This window comes from Conger conger, chromosome 9 (assembly GCF_963514075.1).
Source record: "Conger conger chromosome 9, fConCon1.1, whole genome shotgun sequence".
Lineage (NCBI taxonomy): Eukaryota > Metazoa > Chordata > Actinopteri > Anguilliformes > Congridae > Conger > Conger conger.
Genome location: NC_083768.1, coordinates 4151761 through 4170412, shown reverse-complemented (window position 1 = coordinate 4170412; position 18652 = coordinate 4151761). Strand labels below are relative to the sequence as shown.

The 18652-nt window shown below is 46.8% G+C and overlaps 1 protein-coding gene across 1 annotated transcript; it reads right to left on the bottom strand.

The window, feature by feature from the left end:
• Positions 1-11997: 11997 nt before the first annotated feature.
• Positions 11998-13835, bottom strand: LOC133136808 (beta-galactoside-binding lectin-like). The gene is made up of 4 exons (XM_061254563.1): positions 13681-13835; positions 13021-13094; positions 12741-12909; positions 11998-12365 (listed from the first exon to the last, which is right to left on the bottom strand). The coding sequence occupies exons 1-4, from the start codon at positions 13684-13686 to the stop codon at positions 12219-12221; spliced, it is 396 nt and encodes a 131-aa protein (XP_061110547.1). The 5' UTR covers positions 13687-13835; the 3' UTR covers positions 11998-12218.
• Positions 13836-18652: the final 4817 nt, after the last annotated feature.

Genomic DNA, 18652 nt, shown 5'->3' with positions numbered 1-18652 from the left:
GATTGACTTGAACCCATGGACCTTTCCCGTGCCGGTATGAAGAACGGACACGTCGGAGAGCAACTGGTTCCTGCTTCTATTGTGGGAGGCTGGGACACACCCAGGTTTGGTGCACCCTCTGGTCCAAGAGATCTGCCTCATCTGTTGAGGTAAGAGTGCTCAACAGATATGAAGGGTCTGCCAGGAACGACCATCGCCCCACGCTTACTGCCATGTTCATGCTTCCCGACAGAGCAATCCAGGTTAACGCGTTGGTGGATTCTGGAGCTGACGTGAATCTCATAGACAAAGTAATGGTCACGGAACTGAACATTCCCACCCTCCCACTACCCCACCCTGAGAATGCTCGGTTGTTGGACGGAAAGACGTTCTGCCGCATGACCCACATCACCAAACCCATTCAGCTGATCATTTCTGGGAACCACCATGAGATGATTCAGTTCCGTGTCATCCGGTCCCCTAACGACCAGCTCATTTTGGGATTACTCTGGCTCCAGAGACACAACCCCACCATTGACTGGAGTTCATGCCAGATTCAAGCCTGGAGTCGTGAGTGTCACCAATTCTGCCTGCGATCCGCTCCTGCACCAGCTGAGGGTGTACCCAATCTACCACAAGTCCCCAAGCCCTCTCTGGAGAAGGTGCCCACCCCTTACCACGACCTAGGCACAGTCTTCTCCAAGACACAAGCACAGACACTTCCTCCTCATCGACCTTACGACTGCGCCATCGAGCTGCTACCCGGATCCACACTCCCCTCAAGCCGTCTCTACAACGTCTCCAGACCTGAAAGGGAGGCCATGGAGAAATACATCCGGGACTGCCTAGCCAATGGACTGATTCACCCATCCTCCTCACCCGTGGGCGCTGGATTCTTCTTTGTACAGAAGAAGGACGGTTCATTGCGTCCCTGCATCGACTTCAGGGAGCTTAACAACATCACTGTCAAGAACAAATACCCTCTGCCATTGATGGACTCCGCTTTTCATCCTCTACACGATGCCACTATCTTCAAATTAGACCTACGCAACGCCTACCACCTGGTCCGTATTCGAGAGGGTGACGAGTGGAAGACCGGCTTCAGTACCTCTCTCGGACACTTTGAGTACCTAGTCCTGCCATTTGGCCTCATTAACACACCCGCTGTGTTCCAGGCGTTAGTTAACGATGTTCTTCGGGACTTACTGGGCCGACACGTATTTGTTTACCTCGACGATATCCTGATCTACTCCACCAATGCCAAGGAACATGTAAAGCACGTCAGGCAAGTTCTCCAGAGACTGTTGGAGAACAAACTGTTCGTCAAGGCAAAGAAATGTGTTTTCCATACTGACACTGTCGAGCACCCCGACCCCACCCGCCAGTTTGTTGTGGAGACGGATGCGTCCGACACTGAGGTGGGAGCCGTGCTGTCACAAGTCTCTGCCTCTGACAACCGGTTACACCCATGCGCTTTCTTCTCCAAAAAGCTTTTACCAGCGGAGAGAAACTATGACGTGGGGAACCGAGAACTCCTCGCTGTCAAACTGGCACTAGAGGAGTGGAGGCATTGGCTGGAGGGATCCAAGAAACCTTTTGTCGTCTGGACAGACCACAAGAACTTGGCGTACCTCCAAACAGCAAAAAGAGTCCAGGCGGATTCAACTTTGCACTCACCTACCACTCAGGTTCCAAGAACGTTAAGCCAGATGCCCTGTCCCGACAATTTAACACCAGTCCCGAGCATGAGGCACCTGAGAACATCCTCCCAGGTTCCTGCACCGTCGCGTCAGTCACTTGGAAGATTGAGGCGGTGATCCAGAGGGCTCTACGGGAGGAGTCCGATCCCAGGTCCAATCCCGGAACACGCCTCTACGTCCCCTCAGCTGCTCGGACACAGGTGCTTCAATGGGCCCATTCGTCTCCCCTGTCCTGCCATCCTGGCTTTACCCGCACATTGGCGGTGCTTAAGCGAAAGTTCTGGTGGAGCACCAAACACTTCATCAAGGCATGCACCACCTGCGCCAGAAGCAAGGCCTCCCACCAAGCCCCTGCTGGTCTTCTCCAACCTCTGCCCGTGTCCAGCCAACCCTGGAGCCACATTGGGGTGGACTTCGTTACCGGACTTCCCCCTTCCGAAGGTAACACCACCATCCTCACCGTGGTGGATCGATTTAGTAAGGCAGCCCACTTCATCCCCCTACCTGGATTACCCACCTCCCAAGAGACTGCGGACGTACTGATAAAGGAAGTGTTCCGCATCCATGGAATTCCCTCAGACATTGTATCTGACCGGGGTCCACAATTCATTTCACAAGTGTGGAAAGCTTTCTGAAACCCACATGAAACGATGTGCCAAGATTTGGAGGGACGCCAAGGCCGCGCTCTTAAGCACGGCTGATGATTCCCTCCAATGCCTGCGTGATCAGGCAGTTCCAAACGGTAAGTGTGAGACCCAATCAGGTTATTTCCTGCGGGACGGCGTGTTGTGTAGGAGGTGGGGTCTGTTGGGGAAAAACATGTCACCCAGGTGGTGGTTCCTTCCGTATATAGGGAGGCGTTGTTGCAGCTCTCTCACGATGGCACAGCTGGCCACTCTGGGGTTAGAGAAACCTGCGACCGTCTACTCCAAAACTTTTTCTGGCCAAAAATAAAAAGAGAGGTAGCAGAATATATTAAAACGTGTCACACCTGTCAAACCGCTGGTAAACCTAATCAGACTATTCCCATAGCCCCACTCTACCCCATAACGGCTGTTTCAAAACCATTTGAGTACCTGGTTGTAGATTGTGTTGGTCCTTTGCCACACTCGTCTGGGGGGCGTTATTTGTTGACGGTTATGTGTTATGGTTATGTCCCCCCCTCTAGGCCCATCCCTTCCTTTTCCACTTTCTCCCCCCTTACAGACTCTGATGTTTCTCAACTCCTGCTCTGCCACCGCCCTACAACCTGTGCCCTTGACTCTATCCCCTCTTCTCTTCTCCAAACTATCACACCTGACATTCTCCCATTTGTCACCTCCCTTGTCAACTCCTCCCTGTCTTCCGGCTGTTTTCCGGCATCCTCCAAGAGGGCCCACATCACTCCGCTGCTAAAAAAAGCCTACTCTGGATCCCTCCATCATCCAGAACTACCGCCCGGTATCTCTTCTTCCTTTCCTTTCTAAAACTATAGAACGAGCCGCTTCTACTCAACTTTCTCCTTTCTTTTCTAACAACAACCTGCTAGACCCCCATCAGTCGGGCTTCAGATCGGGCCACTCGACAGAGACTGCGCTCCTCTCCATCAGTGAGTCGCTCCATGCCGCACGAGCAGCCTCCCTCTCTTCATTCTTCTAGATCTCTCTGCTGCCTTCGACACTGTGGATCACTCCATCCTCCTGTCTGCCCTGTCAGCAACGGGCATCTGTGGCACAGCCCTGGACTGGATTGAGTCCTACCTCTCTGGTCGCTCCTTCCAGGTTGCCTGGGCTGGTTCGGTATCGACACCTCAGCCCCTCGCCATAGGAGTTCCCCAGGGCTCAGTCCTAGGCCCACTTCTTTTTTCTCTTTACACTCGCTCCCTTGGCCCTGTGATCACTGCACATGGGCTATCCTACCACTGCTACGCGGACGATACCCAACTCTTCGTCTCGTTCCCGCCGTCTGATACGCAGGTTTCAGCCCGTATCTCTGCTTGCCTGAGGGACATCCAGAGCTGGATGGACAACCACCATCTAAAGCTCAACCCAGGCAAGACGGAAATGATATTCATCCCTGCTAAAACCTCTCCCCATCTGGATCTCTCCATTTCCCTCGGGGATACCACACTCACGCCGTCACCCAGTGCAAGGAACCTCGGCGTGGTGATGGACAGCAGACTGTCCCTCTGCGAGAACATTGTGGCGGTGACCCGGTCATGCAGGTTCTTCCTATACAACATACGGAGAATCCGCCCCTTTCTCACCCCCTACTCGACCCAGCTCCTGGTCCAAGCGATGGTTCTGTCCCGCCTGGACTACTGCAATTCCCTTTTGGCTGGCCTCCCAGCGTCTGCCATCAGACCCCTCCAACTCATCCAGAATGCAGCAGCTCGACTGGTCTTCAACCTTCCCAAATACTCACACGTCACCCCCCTGCTTACTTCCCTCCACTGGCTGCCTGTCATGGCTCGCATCAAATTCAAAACATTGGTGCTAGCCTTCCAAGCAGTTAAAGGGTCTACCCCAGCTTATCTACAAAAAATCATCAGACCCTACACCCCTGCCAGACCTCTTCGTTCAGCCTCCACAGGCCGCTTGGCACCTCCCCCTCTCCGAACCTCCACATCACGCTCACGACTACTGTCTGTTCTGGCTCCACGGTGGTGGAACGAACTCCCCGTTGAGGTCAGAACTGTAGAATCTCTCCGCACCTTCAAGCGCAAGCTGAAGACACACCTCTTCAAGCAGCACCTCTCCCCATCCCTCCCTACCTCCCTGTGAACCTTAATTGTTGTCTCTGTGACTTGCTTTGTGTATCGGTATTTTTAGTTGGCTAGGTAAGCAGTGTTTGGATTGTTAACTTTGGTCACTTTTGCTCTGTTTGTTTGTTTCTTTGGGCCCTCGTCCTTATCTTTGTTGTACAGGTAGCAGTTGAAATTGTACTTCCCTCTAGGGCAGGGGTCTCAAACTCAATTTACCTGGGACCACTGGAGGCAGAGTCTGGGTGAGGCTGGGCCGCATCGGGTATTCCACAAGAAAAGCTTTGTAAAAAAAATTCCAATCTTCTCAAATGTCTTTATTTTTATTTATTTTTTAGATTTAGATTTTTTAATCTGTTTTTGTGGCTTTAAGCGCTCATTTTACCAGCATTCCATCAATGTTAAATGCTGGACCCCGACGGCACCGAAAAACAGGCAGATTTCACTGCCATTCCATTCTTTACGTATTTGGAGCTCGAAAATGGTGACACAACAATAGCTTTTGCTGGTTTACTTCACGCGCTCATACATGACAGTTGGTGGCAGTTCGAACTGTCAAAAGTGTGACTGTAGCCAGGTCAATATTTTTGCTGGGTACTCGGTATGTCCAGCCTTATAAGTTCAAAGTCCCTGGTTACTTTTTCATAGTTTCAATGGATTTTGACAATAGACATATCAGACTTCAATCATGTTAACGCTCTCGAGCGTGCGTCAAAGTTTAGGTAGCAAATAACAGTGCTGTATCCTTCTGACGTCATTTACATAGCTACAGAACTGCCCGATCACGCCGAATCACTGATAGAAACAAGATGAATTAATGACGATTCAGAAAATGTATAACATTTAAAGATTTAAATAAATCCTATGGTGGGACTTTTGCCATTTCTGGACGGTACGACAGAAAATTCCGGTGCCGTCGAACTTAATCGAATGCTTTTATTTATATCGTTCGAATGACTAAGTGCCGTTAAAAAGCAAATTGTATGGCTTTGAGCTACATCATGCTAACATCGTACAGGGGCCAGTGAAGGCTTAGAACACACTAGCACTTAGTTATTGTAAGTTTGATCACCTCTACTGTAAAGTAAAAAAGTGGACAAATGACGTTTTCTGTGAGAAATCTATTGGCGAGCTCACGTGCACACACAGCGGTCTACATTCTAAAGCTCCACTTTGCCCTCCCTAATCATATAGAAATATATGTAGTGTTCATCGTGTGAAGCAATGCAAATAAAAAAATAATGACCCCCAAATAACGGTGCGACTCTATAATTGGTCCGGGTTATTGGGGACTGTTATTACCGACAGACAGGTGTCGCTATGTGACTGCAGACCACATTAGGCTACATTGAGTTCCTTACTTTTCTTTTATCTCGCCGCGTACGCATCACTTTGATTTATTTTGTCAGAGAGAGACATATAGACGTATAATGTCCCACTGGGCAGCAACTTAAAAAACTTTTTTTTGGAAGTGTTGTGAACGCAGCGCGCTGGGACGAATGTCCGCGTTTGCCTAATAGAAACGAGGCAGCCAGCCAGGCACGGAAGAAAACTCTCCATGGCAACGCTGCTGTAACTTTCACTCACTGAGAAATGTTTCTCTGCTTGCATCAAGCCCGTTTGATGTCCCGCCCCCGAGAGCCATATACGCCACCGTGATTGGTAGGTTCGTTCAGCTCCGCACACAACACTGTAAAGTGCCATTCATATAAAACTCGCTTGCCGTACTAACATTAAACTTTCATATTAAGGTGGGGGCCACAAAATATCGTCTCGCGGGCCGCAATTGGCCCGCAGGCCGCGAGTTTGAGACCCATGCTCTAGGGTCTTTCAGCGAACGTATCCCTGGTTATGGGTATGCACTTTGTTGTACGTCGCTCTGGATAAGAGCGTCTGCCAAATGCCAATAATGTAATGTAATCCACACGTTATCCGGAAGCTTACCCCTTGCGTTCCATTACCACCAAATCTATATTAAAAGCGTTAACTGCTTTTATGTCTGTGTTTGGCATCCCCAAAGTCATTCAGTCGGACCAAGGTTTGAATTTCATGTCACGGCACTTCGCGACTGTCATGAAGCAACTCAAAGTGCGTCACGGCGTTTCTAGCGCCTACCATTCACAGAGTCAGGGAGTATTAGAAAGGTTTCATCAAACTCTGAAATCTCTTTTACGCTCTTATTGTGTTGAGTTGGGTCGTGACTGGGAGGAGGGTCTCCCGTGGCTATTGTTAGCCATTTGTGAAGTGGCTCAGGAAAGTACTGGTTTTTCACCAAACAAACTGGTGTTTGGACATGAATTTGGGGTCCATTACATTACATTACATGGCATTTAGCAGACGCTCTTAGAGCGACGTACAATGAAGTGCAAATCAAACACAAGTATGAGTGCTAAGAGGACCTGAGAGGACAGTACAGAGTCCTAGTGTAAACACACAGATAATCAGAACCCTTGAAGAGTACAATCAACTTCCAAACTAGCATACCACAGTTGGCAGCTAGAATATCCTGAATACAACAATACAACAGCCAATGAAAAACAACAATATCTATACAAGTAACAATATCTGTACAATCTATACATAAGTGCCATTACAGTCTCAGGCTAATCATGGCGGTGAGTTAGGGAGGGAAAGGTGTAGCCTGAAGTGATGAGTCTTCAGTCTGCTCTTGAGGGAGGTCAGAGACACGGTCATTCCACCGTGGGGCCAGGGCAGACAGCAGTTGTGAGTGTGAAGTGCAGGTGTGGCAAGGGGGAGGCGCCAGACGGCACGAAGTGGCAGAACGGAGGGGTCTTGTTGGTGTATAGCAGGTGTCTCCAACCCTGGTCCTGGAGAGCTACTGGGTCTGCTGAATCAGCACATGTTGAGACCCAGGTAACCAGGTGAGGTGAGTTAATTAATTAAATTAGAGCAGTTGATTATAGTTAATTGCAGGGTAAGAACGAAAACCAGCAGACCCAGTAGCTCTCCAGGACCAGGGTTGGAGACCACTGGTGTATAGGGTCCGGTGGCCATGGTTGCAGAAGAGTGGCGAGGAATGGAACCTCCAGAAAATGTTATTGATTATGTGGATGGTTTCCGGGTCCGGTTGTATGGGGCTTGTGCTGCCGCCCAGCGGGCACTTGAAAAGGCACAGTCGAAGATGAAACAATTGTTTAACCGCAAAGCTAAAAACAGAAGCTTTAAACTAGGGGATCAAGTTTTGGCTTTGTTGCCGCTGGACCGTAGCCCGCTGCAAGCAAAATGTATGGGTCCATGTGCTATCGACAAACAACTTTCATCCGTACACCGGATCGCCGAAAAAGAGTTCATATCAATCTTTTAAAACCGTACTGTGCCCGAATTCCTGAACCCTGCTGTACCCCCCGATATTCCTGTGTGCCAAGTCTGAGTCCACAGTTGTTCCTGTGTCTCCAGTCTGCAGTGTTGTGACATCTCCATTTTCTCCTGTGATGAGTGAGGCCGTGGCTGTGGAGGACTTGAGTGAGGCTGAAATCCAATCGGCGGGAGAAGGTATATCACGGGGCAGGTTGGAAAACTCAGCCTACTTGAAAATTTTAAAAAGTCAATTCAACTATTTAACTAAGGAACAGCGTGATGACCTAGCCCAGTTGATTGGCTCGTATACCTGTTTGTTTCCCAATGCTCCTACGCGTACCAATGTACTTACTCATGACATTGAAGTGATGGCGGAAAAACCAACCAAGCAACGTTTTTATCGGGTCCCGCTTCCAATGAAAAATTATCTGGATTCGGAAATTGAATATATGGTGAAAAACGGTATTGCCAAACCTGCTACCGTAAATCCTCAAATTGTGGTTAGCGTAGGGTTTACAGCTTGTGTGAGAGATGTTTGGCAATGGATTGTATGCCCCCTTGTTACAGGAGTCCCCCAGGGCTCAGTCCTCGGACCCCTCCTCTTCTCCATTTACACAAGATCTGTTATCTCTGCTCATGGCATCTCATATCATTGTTATGCCGATGACACCCAACTCTCTCCTTCCCCCCATCAGACACGCAGGTCTCTACCCGTATCTCCGCCAGCCTGAGAGACATCCAGAGCTGGATGGGCAACCACCATCTAAAGCTCAACCCAGGTAAGACGGAGGTAATCTTCTTCCCTGCTCTAACCTCTCCTTTGATGCATTCTTCAAGGGTTCCAATTGTATCTGTATGGTTACACTAGGACTCGGAACTGTACTGTCCTCTCAGGTCCTCTTCGCGCTTGTACTTGTGTTTGATCTGCACTTCATTGTACATTGCTCTGGATAAGAGCGTCTGCTAAATGCCTTGTAATGTGATGTAATGTATGCCACAGCCTGTTTATTGCATTATGGTGGCATCATAAAAACAATTTGCTTTGTTTTGAGGGTTGGACAAGAGATGGCCTTGGGCAATCTGGCATTTCCTCTGCATGGGAATCTGCACTGATGTTCCTAGGAATTGGTTGTGCATGTTTCCACAGTCAATATCACACATTTTAAACTGTTTATTGCATACTGGTGCACCATAAACACTTGATTTGGAGTGTCGGAGAAGTGATGTGGTCTGCCAATCTTTCACACCCTCTTCATGGGAATCTGCACTGATGTTCCTAGACAATTGTTTGGGCATGTTTTAACTGTCAATATGACCTATTTTAAACAAACAGAAACATTAGTCACCTGACAACTTCATCAACAGCTATTTCATGTTTTCTTGACTTGTCGACGGTTGAAGCTGATCCCTTAACTTATGTCAGCACCAATGTTTTTAATTTGATGCGTGCCATAACAGGCAGCCAGAGGAGGTCAGTGAGCAGGGGGGTGATGTGAGAGTGTCTGAGGGTCTGATGGCAGATGCTGGAAGGCCAAGCAGCAGGGTGTTGTCCAGGCGGGAAAAGACCATTAAATGCAGAATAACGTATCTGTCCGCATTATTATCAAACATGCCTCTGTCTTTTCTTTCTTCATAATTGATTCAAGGAAATGTTGAAACTGGTTGTGGTTGCCAAGGTATTTGTGATTTAAGCATTTTCAATCAGCATACAGAGTCTTCCTTTTTGGACAATAATAATATTTAATCCAGACTGATCAGCAGGGAAGCAGGGAAATGGGGATGTTCCTCCCTCCTAATTTCCTGGTGTGGATGGTTAATCTCATGGATTGTTCTGCATGGTGATGTATCAGCCAAGGATTATAATGTCATTTTAGGGGGTAGCCATGAGAAGTCTATATCACAAACACTGTTATCTCACAATGATGCCCCCATTTTCCAATGGCATTAAGGGTGGTTTCATGAACAGAGGGAAGATGAACATTCCATGGCCTCCACAAATGCCGTTTCTGGACCTCACTGAACTTTTAAAGGAAGATCTGGTGTGGAGAGGGACGTGGGTTTCCCATCCTTAGTGCTTCAAAGACACAGAGACAACTTGCAGTTGTTCTGGTGATTCGCTAGCAAGATTACAAAGAGCTGAAATTCAAGTTTATGCATTTGTTATGCTCCTGTTATCTGTCTGTTTGTTTATTATCGTTATTCTTGTAATTTATTAATTTTCATATTCATGTCTGGTGAACTGTGTACATTCATAAGTCTTTGCACTCGTCTTCCCCTGTGATGCCTGGGTCTGGGGATCAACATGGCTCAGGCAGCGACATGGCTCAGGCAGTAAGAGCAGTTGTCTGGCAGTCGGAGGGTTGCCGGTTCGATCCCCTGCCCGGGCTGTGTTGAAGTGTCCCTGAGCAAGACACTTAACCCCCAAGTGCTCCTGACAAGCTGGTCGGCGCCTTGCATGGCAGCCAATCGCCGTCGGTGTGTGCGTGTGTGTATGAATGGGTGAATGAGAAGCATCAATTGTACAGCGCTTTGGATAAAGGCGCTATATAAATACCAACCATTTACATCATTATTGTGAAACAACATATATCAGTTTTAAATGAAAAGTGAGAATTAATGAAACACTTCAATCACACAGATTTCTCTATTGGTTACACATTTTGATTATTCAAATGATTCATGTTGATTACCTCACATGTACATATGTTTTAACTGAAGAGATATATATGTTTGGTAAGTGCCCATGGGGAAGTGCTCATGTCAGTACCAACACAGAAGAGGCCCTTTCATTATTTTTGTGGCTCTGATAATACCTTCTGAGGTTTGGAAAGTGATTAAACTGATCACCCTGGAGCAGGATGACTTCTGAGGAAAACTGTTGTTTTTTGTTGATCCTTTTGTAGAACTCTGCATGTCTTGAAGGCAGTGATGGTCAGTGAGATGGTGATGAGGCACGATTGGCTCCAAACTGCACAGTGAGGTCTTTCCCAGAGGTGGGTTTAGCTTTCCCAGGGATCCCAGCTCCTGGGAGTCCATGGGGTGGGGCCTTTGCTGGCTGCTGGCCTAGGTGGGCTTGTGGCCATGAACTGATCCGTCATTTCTTGGTCAGGTCTGTGGAACATTTGGAGTTTCATGGTTAGAGAACAGAGAACCACTGCAAAATAATAATTTCTCAGAAAACTAATGTGTGTCTAATTATTACTCCACTTGTGTTCACGAGGATTATTTTATTGGCTATGTAAGCTGTTTATTCTTGTTTGTACACGTGTAACATTCTTTCGCGTTGTTTTGTATAAAAACGGTTTTATAGATATTTTCCATTGTCAGATTAATCTGCAAGGCCCAAGTCCTAATTCATAGCACTTGAAATTGTACTTCCCACTAGGGTCTTTCAGCCCACTTGTCCCAGGTTATGGGTATGCACTTTGTACATCACTCTGGATAAGAGCGTCTGCCATATGCCTATAATGTAATGTAATATTTCAAGTTACTATTTTATCCGGTTGTTGTGTTGTATTACTGTTAGATTCCAGTGGCAAAGTAAGAGGCAGGGACTGTGTGTAAATGGTAAGTTTCTTTATTCTGCAGAAGGGGAGTTGGTTTACAGCTCAAGATAAGCAGCATGTTCAAAGCCCCACATGAGCAACTGTCACTCTAAGTATTTATAAGTTTCGTATCACATTGCTTGTTGTTCACCTCCAGCTTTGCAAATAAAAGCATTGTTTGTTGAGGTAATAATGGCCCTTTGTTGGCTGCTGTAATCATAATTCCTCAGAAAACTAATGTGTGCCTCATTATTGCTACCATCTCTGGGAAGGACAAAGTTTTGTTTGTAAATATAGTATATTGTATTATATGTGTTGCTTTGGCAATATGACTGTAGTTGTGACTGCAGAAGCACAACACACAGACAGAAGCACACACATTTTGCCCAAACTAACATGTTAGGGATTCACACAAACACACACATCATTTTGTATTAAACTGAATTGAGAGAGATAGAGAGAACAACCAAAAGTGGTTTAATTGAAGGGTTTAAATCATATTTGAAATGTCAGTTTAAATTAATGTGTGATGTAATGCGTAATATCTGAAATGTAATTGGTATTAAGCATTTGTGAGAAACACCACTCACTAGCCTAGAAAATCCAGTGAATTTTAATCAAGTTGTGACTGTAGAGTGAATTTGTGACCTTTATAGTCATACGATCTAGAGAAAGAACTGGACCCCTCTCCCCCCAGTGAACAGCCACACACAGATTTACTCATGATAGAGATTTATTATTGAACCTGGATCATACGCAGTGGGTTTGGACAGACACCAGACGGTCTAAATGTCGCGGAGAAGCACAAGATTAAAGGTACTGATCTCTGGGAGATTGTAGCACTCGTAGCACAGCTGTAGGAAGGCACCAGGAAGCAGAAGCAGAGCAGCAAATCAGGAGCCAGAAAGGGTATATCTAGCACCTCCTGGTGGGTCTTTACTTGAGATATATGCCGGTGATCTTGACGTCTCCTGTAAACCATATTTTACTGTACTGGGGCAGTTGCAGGCGGTTGGGGAACATCAGCATGTGGCCGTCGTGCAGGCTAATGTAAAAATGCTCATCGGCAAAGGTGATGGACACCTGGAAGAGGGAAGGAGAGAAGGTCAGGAGCGCAGAGTTATATTACAAAAGAAGAAGGTCAACACCATCAGGTTCACATTTAACACATTACGACTGCAGTGAAAACAATGAAATAACAAGCCAAATGAGCTAATGATGAAATGTACTTCACACTGAATGAATTGGCTGGAATATTTCCCATGAAGCTTTCCTGGGATCGTACAGCATCTCAGCCCCCCCCCCCGCCAAAGGGTCGATTTCTCTTACATACAGGACTATGAAGGAATGGTGGCTAAAGATTCCTTGGTGAACTGTCTCACAAGTGGTGCCAAGTTACAGGCTGATCCATGGAACACAAGTACAGAGGACTGGAAGTCTCCCTGTCTGAGGCCTCACCTCAAACTCCTCGCCCTGCCGGAAAGGAAAGTTTTTTTCTGTCACTTTAACACCCCAGGTCCCATCCTTCCTGTTATTCAGCTCGATGACACCTGGGCCAGAGCCTTGAAAACGAGCGTTGATGTGGAGCCCCATGATGGCATCAGATTCACCCACATTGATTGAGAAACTGGGAGAGAAAGAGAGACACACAAGGGATGGATGACCATGGATGAAGACATCAAGAGATTAAGCAGCAGCATTAAGAGGTCTCGTGGAGTCAGAGGCAGCAGTGACTCACCCATGGGATCCAGGGACACCGGTGACTCGCAGTTCCATTCCTTGCTTGAAGAAAAGGTTTAGCAAATCCACTATCTGTTTAAAACAAAGAACCAAAAATAGGACATGTAGGGTCAAAACCTAAAACATTTTGTGATTTTGTGAAGTTGTGCAAATTTATCTGCATTCGGTACACTGACTCTTTCACTTCTCTAAGGCAGTAGACATCAGAAAGTCGGCAATCTCACAATTTGTTCAGAACTAGGACAATTTTCTCAGCAGGCAGGCTGACCTGTCAAACGAGTCTGCTGCATGTTCAGAGTTGGGGCGAGCAATACAATGAGACACGGGGACCTTGCTTTCTTAACTATTACACAATTGACTGAGTAACTTCTCTCTTAACTGTATCAATTATTCATACAATTATCTAATCAGCCAATTGTGTGGCAGTAGTGTAATGTATACATCATGTAGATACGGGCTAGGAGCTTCAGATAATGTTCACATCAGCCATCAGAATGGGGAAGAATCCTTTGACTAAATGTCATGTAAAGATCATTTCAATGATAAAACAAACTTGAATTTACTAAAATCAAAGTAATTAGAGGCCTTCTCTGCGTATCATTTGCAGTATTCTCTCATTTCTATTTTTCTGAGTAATAAAACCAAAATCTTCACTCACACCCATCTTGGCGGTTCAGTTTCTGAGTCTTCACAGTTGTGCAGCTCTGATCACAACACAGGTCACAAGTTGCTGGAGAGCTGAAGATCAGAGGTGTTCTGAGTGCCTCTCTCTGGGTTCCTGGCCTTATATTCTCTCTGGAGGTGGGGCCAGTTATGGCTTGTCTGTTTCGGGATTTCATAACTTCTCAACTATCATTTCTTCACTTCAGAAGAACTCTCACTGGAAATGTAAATATTTTTAATATTATTGATTCATATTCTGAATGCATGCCATGCACCCATGAGGCATTGAGGCTGCATAATATATGCAAATGTGGCTTGCTTGATAAAAATAATGCAACATTAATTTTTAACATATGTTTTTAAACATATTGTAAACTATTACATGGTCAGTACTGGTCAGTACGTACTGTCCGAGGATGAGGTTGAAGAATTAATTAACAATTTGGCCCTTTAAAACTTATTTTGAAGTGAATGAGATTCACAATATCTAACTTGTCTGACAGTAAATACTACAGTTCATGATAAATGGTGACAGTTGGCTGTGTCACTTATAAAGTGCACCGTAAGTCATTCTGCTTTCTAGCGCAGGAAAAGCACCCAATAAAAGACAAGAACCAGAAATAATTTCGTTCAGTGATCAAAGCAAACTTAAATGTTAATGTAATTGAAAAAACGCATAATAAAAACACATATTAATGAGGTGGGAGAAAAATATAATATAACCTAGGATATATGTATCCAGATATGTACAATGCATATAGTTAGCAAACTGCTTAAAAGAATAAAATGTGCTTGTGACAGATAACCAGGGAGGGGTGAGTGCTCTGCCACAGCTTACATCATATAGGCATACGTGCAGGAGATAAAGCAGAACACTCCCATTTTTGGGTGCGCTCATGTGCTTGATTATGATAAAAAATAATGAGGAGGAATCGCACCCAAGGTCGGTTCCTCCTTAACCAGCCTAAGGAGGACAGACGGATGATAAATGTAAGCTTTGTTGTTACTGTAGCACTGTGTTAATTGCAAAACAAATGTTACATGACTTAAAGAGTACAACGTGTGATGGAAAAGTACTGAAACACTGTATGAAGATGATTGGCTTTCACCGTAATGTATTCATGTGATAACTGAGGATGTGTAATGGTATAATAATAGACACCCTGTCTGCTAAAATCTAGAGCAGGGGTCGGCAACCCTGGTCCTGGAGAGCCGCAGGGTGTGCTGGCTTTCGTTGTTACTTGGCATTAATTGATCAATGAAAGCCGTTGATTACACAGTTAACTCAGCTCACCTGGTTTCTTGGGTCTGAATCGGTTGCTTATTTTAAGGTGGAGACGAAAGCCAGCACACCCTGCGGCTCTCCAGGACCAGGGTTGCCGACCCCTGATCTAGAGTGTATTCTCACATTGGTGTGATGCATTCTCCATGCTTTGTTTTGCTGCAGTATTAATAAAGTTTGTATTATTGTAGCTCTCCTTGCTGTGAAAGAACTGGGCGGGGCATGGGAGTGAGGGCGGTCTAACAAATAAACATCAGGTGAGACACATGAAAGGGTAAGAGCACAATAACGAGGGAGAAATGAAAACGCGGACTGGATTCACAAAGACACACGGCTCCGGACTAGGGAGTAGATAATTGCACAGAATCGGGAGATGTAGTGATAACGAGAGACAGGTGTGAACACTTCACGGAAACTAAGCAAGTAATCAGTGATAGAATAGGGAGGCAGAGTTACAGAACAGAATTGAAACTCACACACACACACACATACACACACACTCACACACTCATACACACACACACACACACTCACACTCACATGCACACAAACACACACACATATGCACACTGTGACAGAGCCACGGTGTCACTGAATGCGGGGAGCACGCGCACACACACACACACACACACCACACATTCCCCGTTCCTTCCCGGTCTCACAAAATATTTAATTAAACCGCAATGTGACGGAGCCGCGCTGTTACTGAATGCCGGCAGCACGCGCACACACACACACACACACCACACATTCCCCGTTCCCTCCCGGTCTCACAAAGTAGTTAATTAAACCTCAATATCATTCCCTCTTTTCTCCACCGTTTCAGTAGCGCGACCAAGGGTGCACACTTGGCAGTGCTATGTTCAGTTACGCATACATTCACACAAATACAAGCGACTTACTGTTTGTTGAAGGCATATGCGTCAACCGGCTCCCTCTCCATGAGCTTGGTTGGCGAAACAGAGGCGTAACTTTTCTAATTGTTTAAATAGTCTCTTTACGCGCGCTCTCATGATCACATGATCTGTACACTTATGTTTATTTTTGTGTAAGGTTAATTTGCACAGTAAATAATGTATTTTGATTTAAGGGAACTGTTTAGGGGGATATAGTTGATCCTTGATTTGATAAATGGTAGAAGCTTTATTCTGTGGGGAAATTAGGAAATTGTTTTCTATGGAATAATTAAGCCTAGTGGGAGGGGCTATATGTTTAAAAGGGGCTGCTGTTCCCCTATAAGGGCAGTCTTGACTCAGTTACTGAGAAGGTAACATCGTTTAAATTGTTGGATATAAGTGTGAGTTACTGAAGAACTCAAGTGGGTAAATGCCCTTTTTCCTTTGGAAACCCTTTTGTATATAGAGTGTTTTGTTTTCTGTGTTTTTCCATTTTTTTTGAACTTTTTCTTTGTAAATATTCACACTGTGTTGTCTTGGAGGCCGGCATAATTAAATCTCACTAAACCGAGATTTTCCGAGTACGCCTGAGTTTTTCGATTTTTGGGGAGTTCCCAAGAGAACCCCGCCACAGATGGTGTCAGAAGAGGGATGGCTACTCGGAGGAAGCTAACCCGCCGTCCAGGACAGCGCACAGGACTTCGTTCTCAGGGGCAAGAGAACTATGAGGGGGGGGCAACCGCCAAGCCAGACGTGGAGTGGGAGACTGCGGCTTCCTCATCCGAGGAGTCTGAGAAGGGGGCCAAGGGCTGGATGCACCCAGCAGCTCCGACAGCCGCAAGGTCGACAGGTGGACCAGATGGAGAGCTACTGGCATTGATGAGGGACTTCATGGCAGGACAGCAGCGGAGAGAGGAGAACCTGTTGGCAGAGATCCGAGGCCTAAGGGTTGCTAAACCACGGACTGACCAGTTGCCTCGGCGTGCCACCCAGCCCCATCGAGATGGTGACCAAGTACAGCCTGCTCCGAACCTGCACATCGCAGCCACCCCAAGCACACTGACGGCAAGCAGTCCCAGACTTAACCTGCCAACACCAGCACCCCCGCGTGGGCGCCAGGAGACACCAGCAGAGGCATCCGATCACCACTTTTCAGACCTGGACAACAGCCCAGACCAGCCAAGGTCAGAGTGGAGGCATTATAACCAACCAAAAATGCCACAATATCAGAGGGGCGAGGACATTGAAAACTATTTATTACGTTTCGAGCGCATTGCCAAAATGTGGAAATGGCCGGAGAGCGAGTGGGCATGCAGACTCGTTCCACTGCTGGCGGGGAAGGCATTGGAGGCCTACACTGCAATGGATGAGGACAGAGCACACCACTATACTGACCTGAAGGCAGCGCTATTGGCGAAATTTGACATCTCTCCAGAGACCTACCGGCTGCAGTTCAGATCAACGAATGTACCACCGGGCGAGAGCCCCACCGAGACCTACCACCGCCTGAAGGGCCTCTACCGACGCTGGATTCGGCCAGGGCAGCACACCAAGGAGGAGGTTGGAGAGGCCATCATCTTGGAGCAGTTACTCCGGGTACTTCCTTTTGAGGTGAGGACCTGGGTGAAGGAGCATGAGCCAGCAGAGGGACTTACAGCTGCCAAGCTGGTTCTGCAGTACCTCAACGCTCGGAGAGGAGGACCAGCTACACATTTCACCAGTGCAGCACGCCGACCAACACCCCAGCCCAGGCCTGCAAGGAGAGAGGAGTGTCCAGGTAACATCAGTACTGCCCCAAACCAACAAACATCTGGTAAGGACTTTGTCTGTTTTTACTGTCAGCAGCCAGGCCACAAAGCTTCGGTGTGTCCCATACGTAAAGCTAAGGTCACAGGTGCTTGCTATGCACCCCGGCCAGAGGGGGGGCCCTCTGGGGATAAGGGTGTACGAGTTCAGCGCTATAAAACTGTGGTGGTTAATGGACAGCAGGTTACTGCTCTGTTGGACACTGGTAGCTTCATGTCTTTGGTTAAATCTAGTCTGGTGCCAGTGAGCAGTGTTGATTATAGCAGACAAGCGGACATTTTGTGTGTTCATGGGGATAAGCATCCTTATCCAAAAGCCGACTTAACGGTTACTGTGGATGAACAGTCTTACCTGTTGACTGTTGGGGTGGTAGAAAACCTGCCTGTGGATGCCATCCTGGGATGGGACTTACCGGTGCTCATGCACTTACTGCAGGAAAAAGAACTGCCAGTGGAAACTGACTCTGGGGAGGATGGGGAGGAAAATGTGAATGTTTCCTGTCCTGTAATTACTCGAGCCCAGGCGAAAGCTGGTGTCCAACCACTCCCAGACCTTGACAGTAGTCTGTGTGAGGGTGGCATTAAGGGGCCAAGAAAATCCCGCCGCCAACGCCGCTTTGAGAAACAGCTATGGCCAACAGAATCTGAAGGAAAGAGTTTGCTGTCCAATAAAATGTGGGAAGTACCTGAGAATATGTCTGTACTGCAGAGGGGAGACGATACTTTGAAACCTTTGTTTGCTAAGGTGGTAGAAAAGACAAATGGGAAGGGGATAGGAAAGGCAAGGTTTATTGTTGATAATGATGTATTGTATACAGTGGAGGATGACCACAGACGCCTTGTAATCCCTGCTAGCTGTAGACCACTTGTCATGCACCTGGCACACACACTTCCATGGGCCGGACATCTTGGCCGCCACAAAACCTATCTTCGCATTAGTTCACGCCTATATTGGCCCTCCATGTATACAGACATTCAGAAATA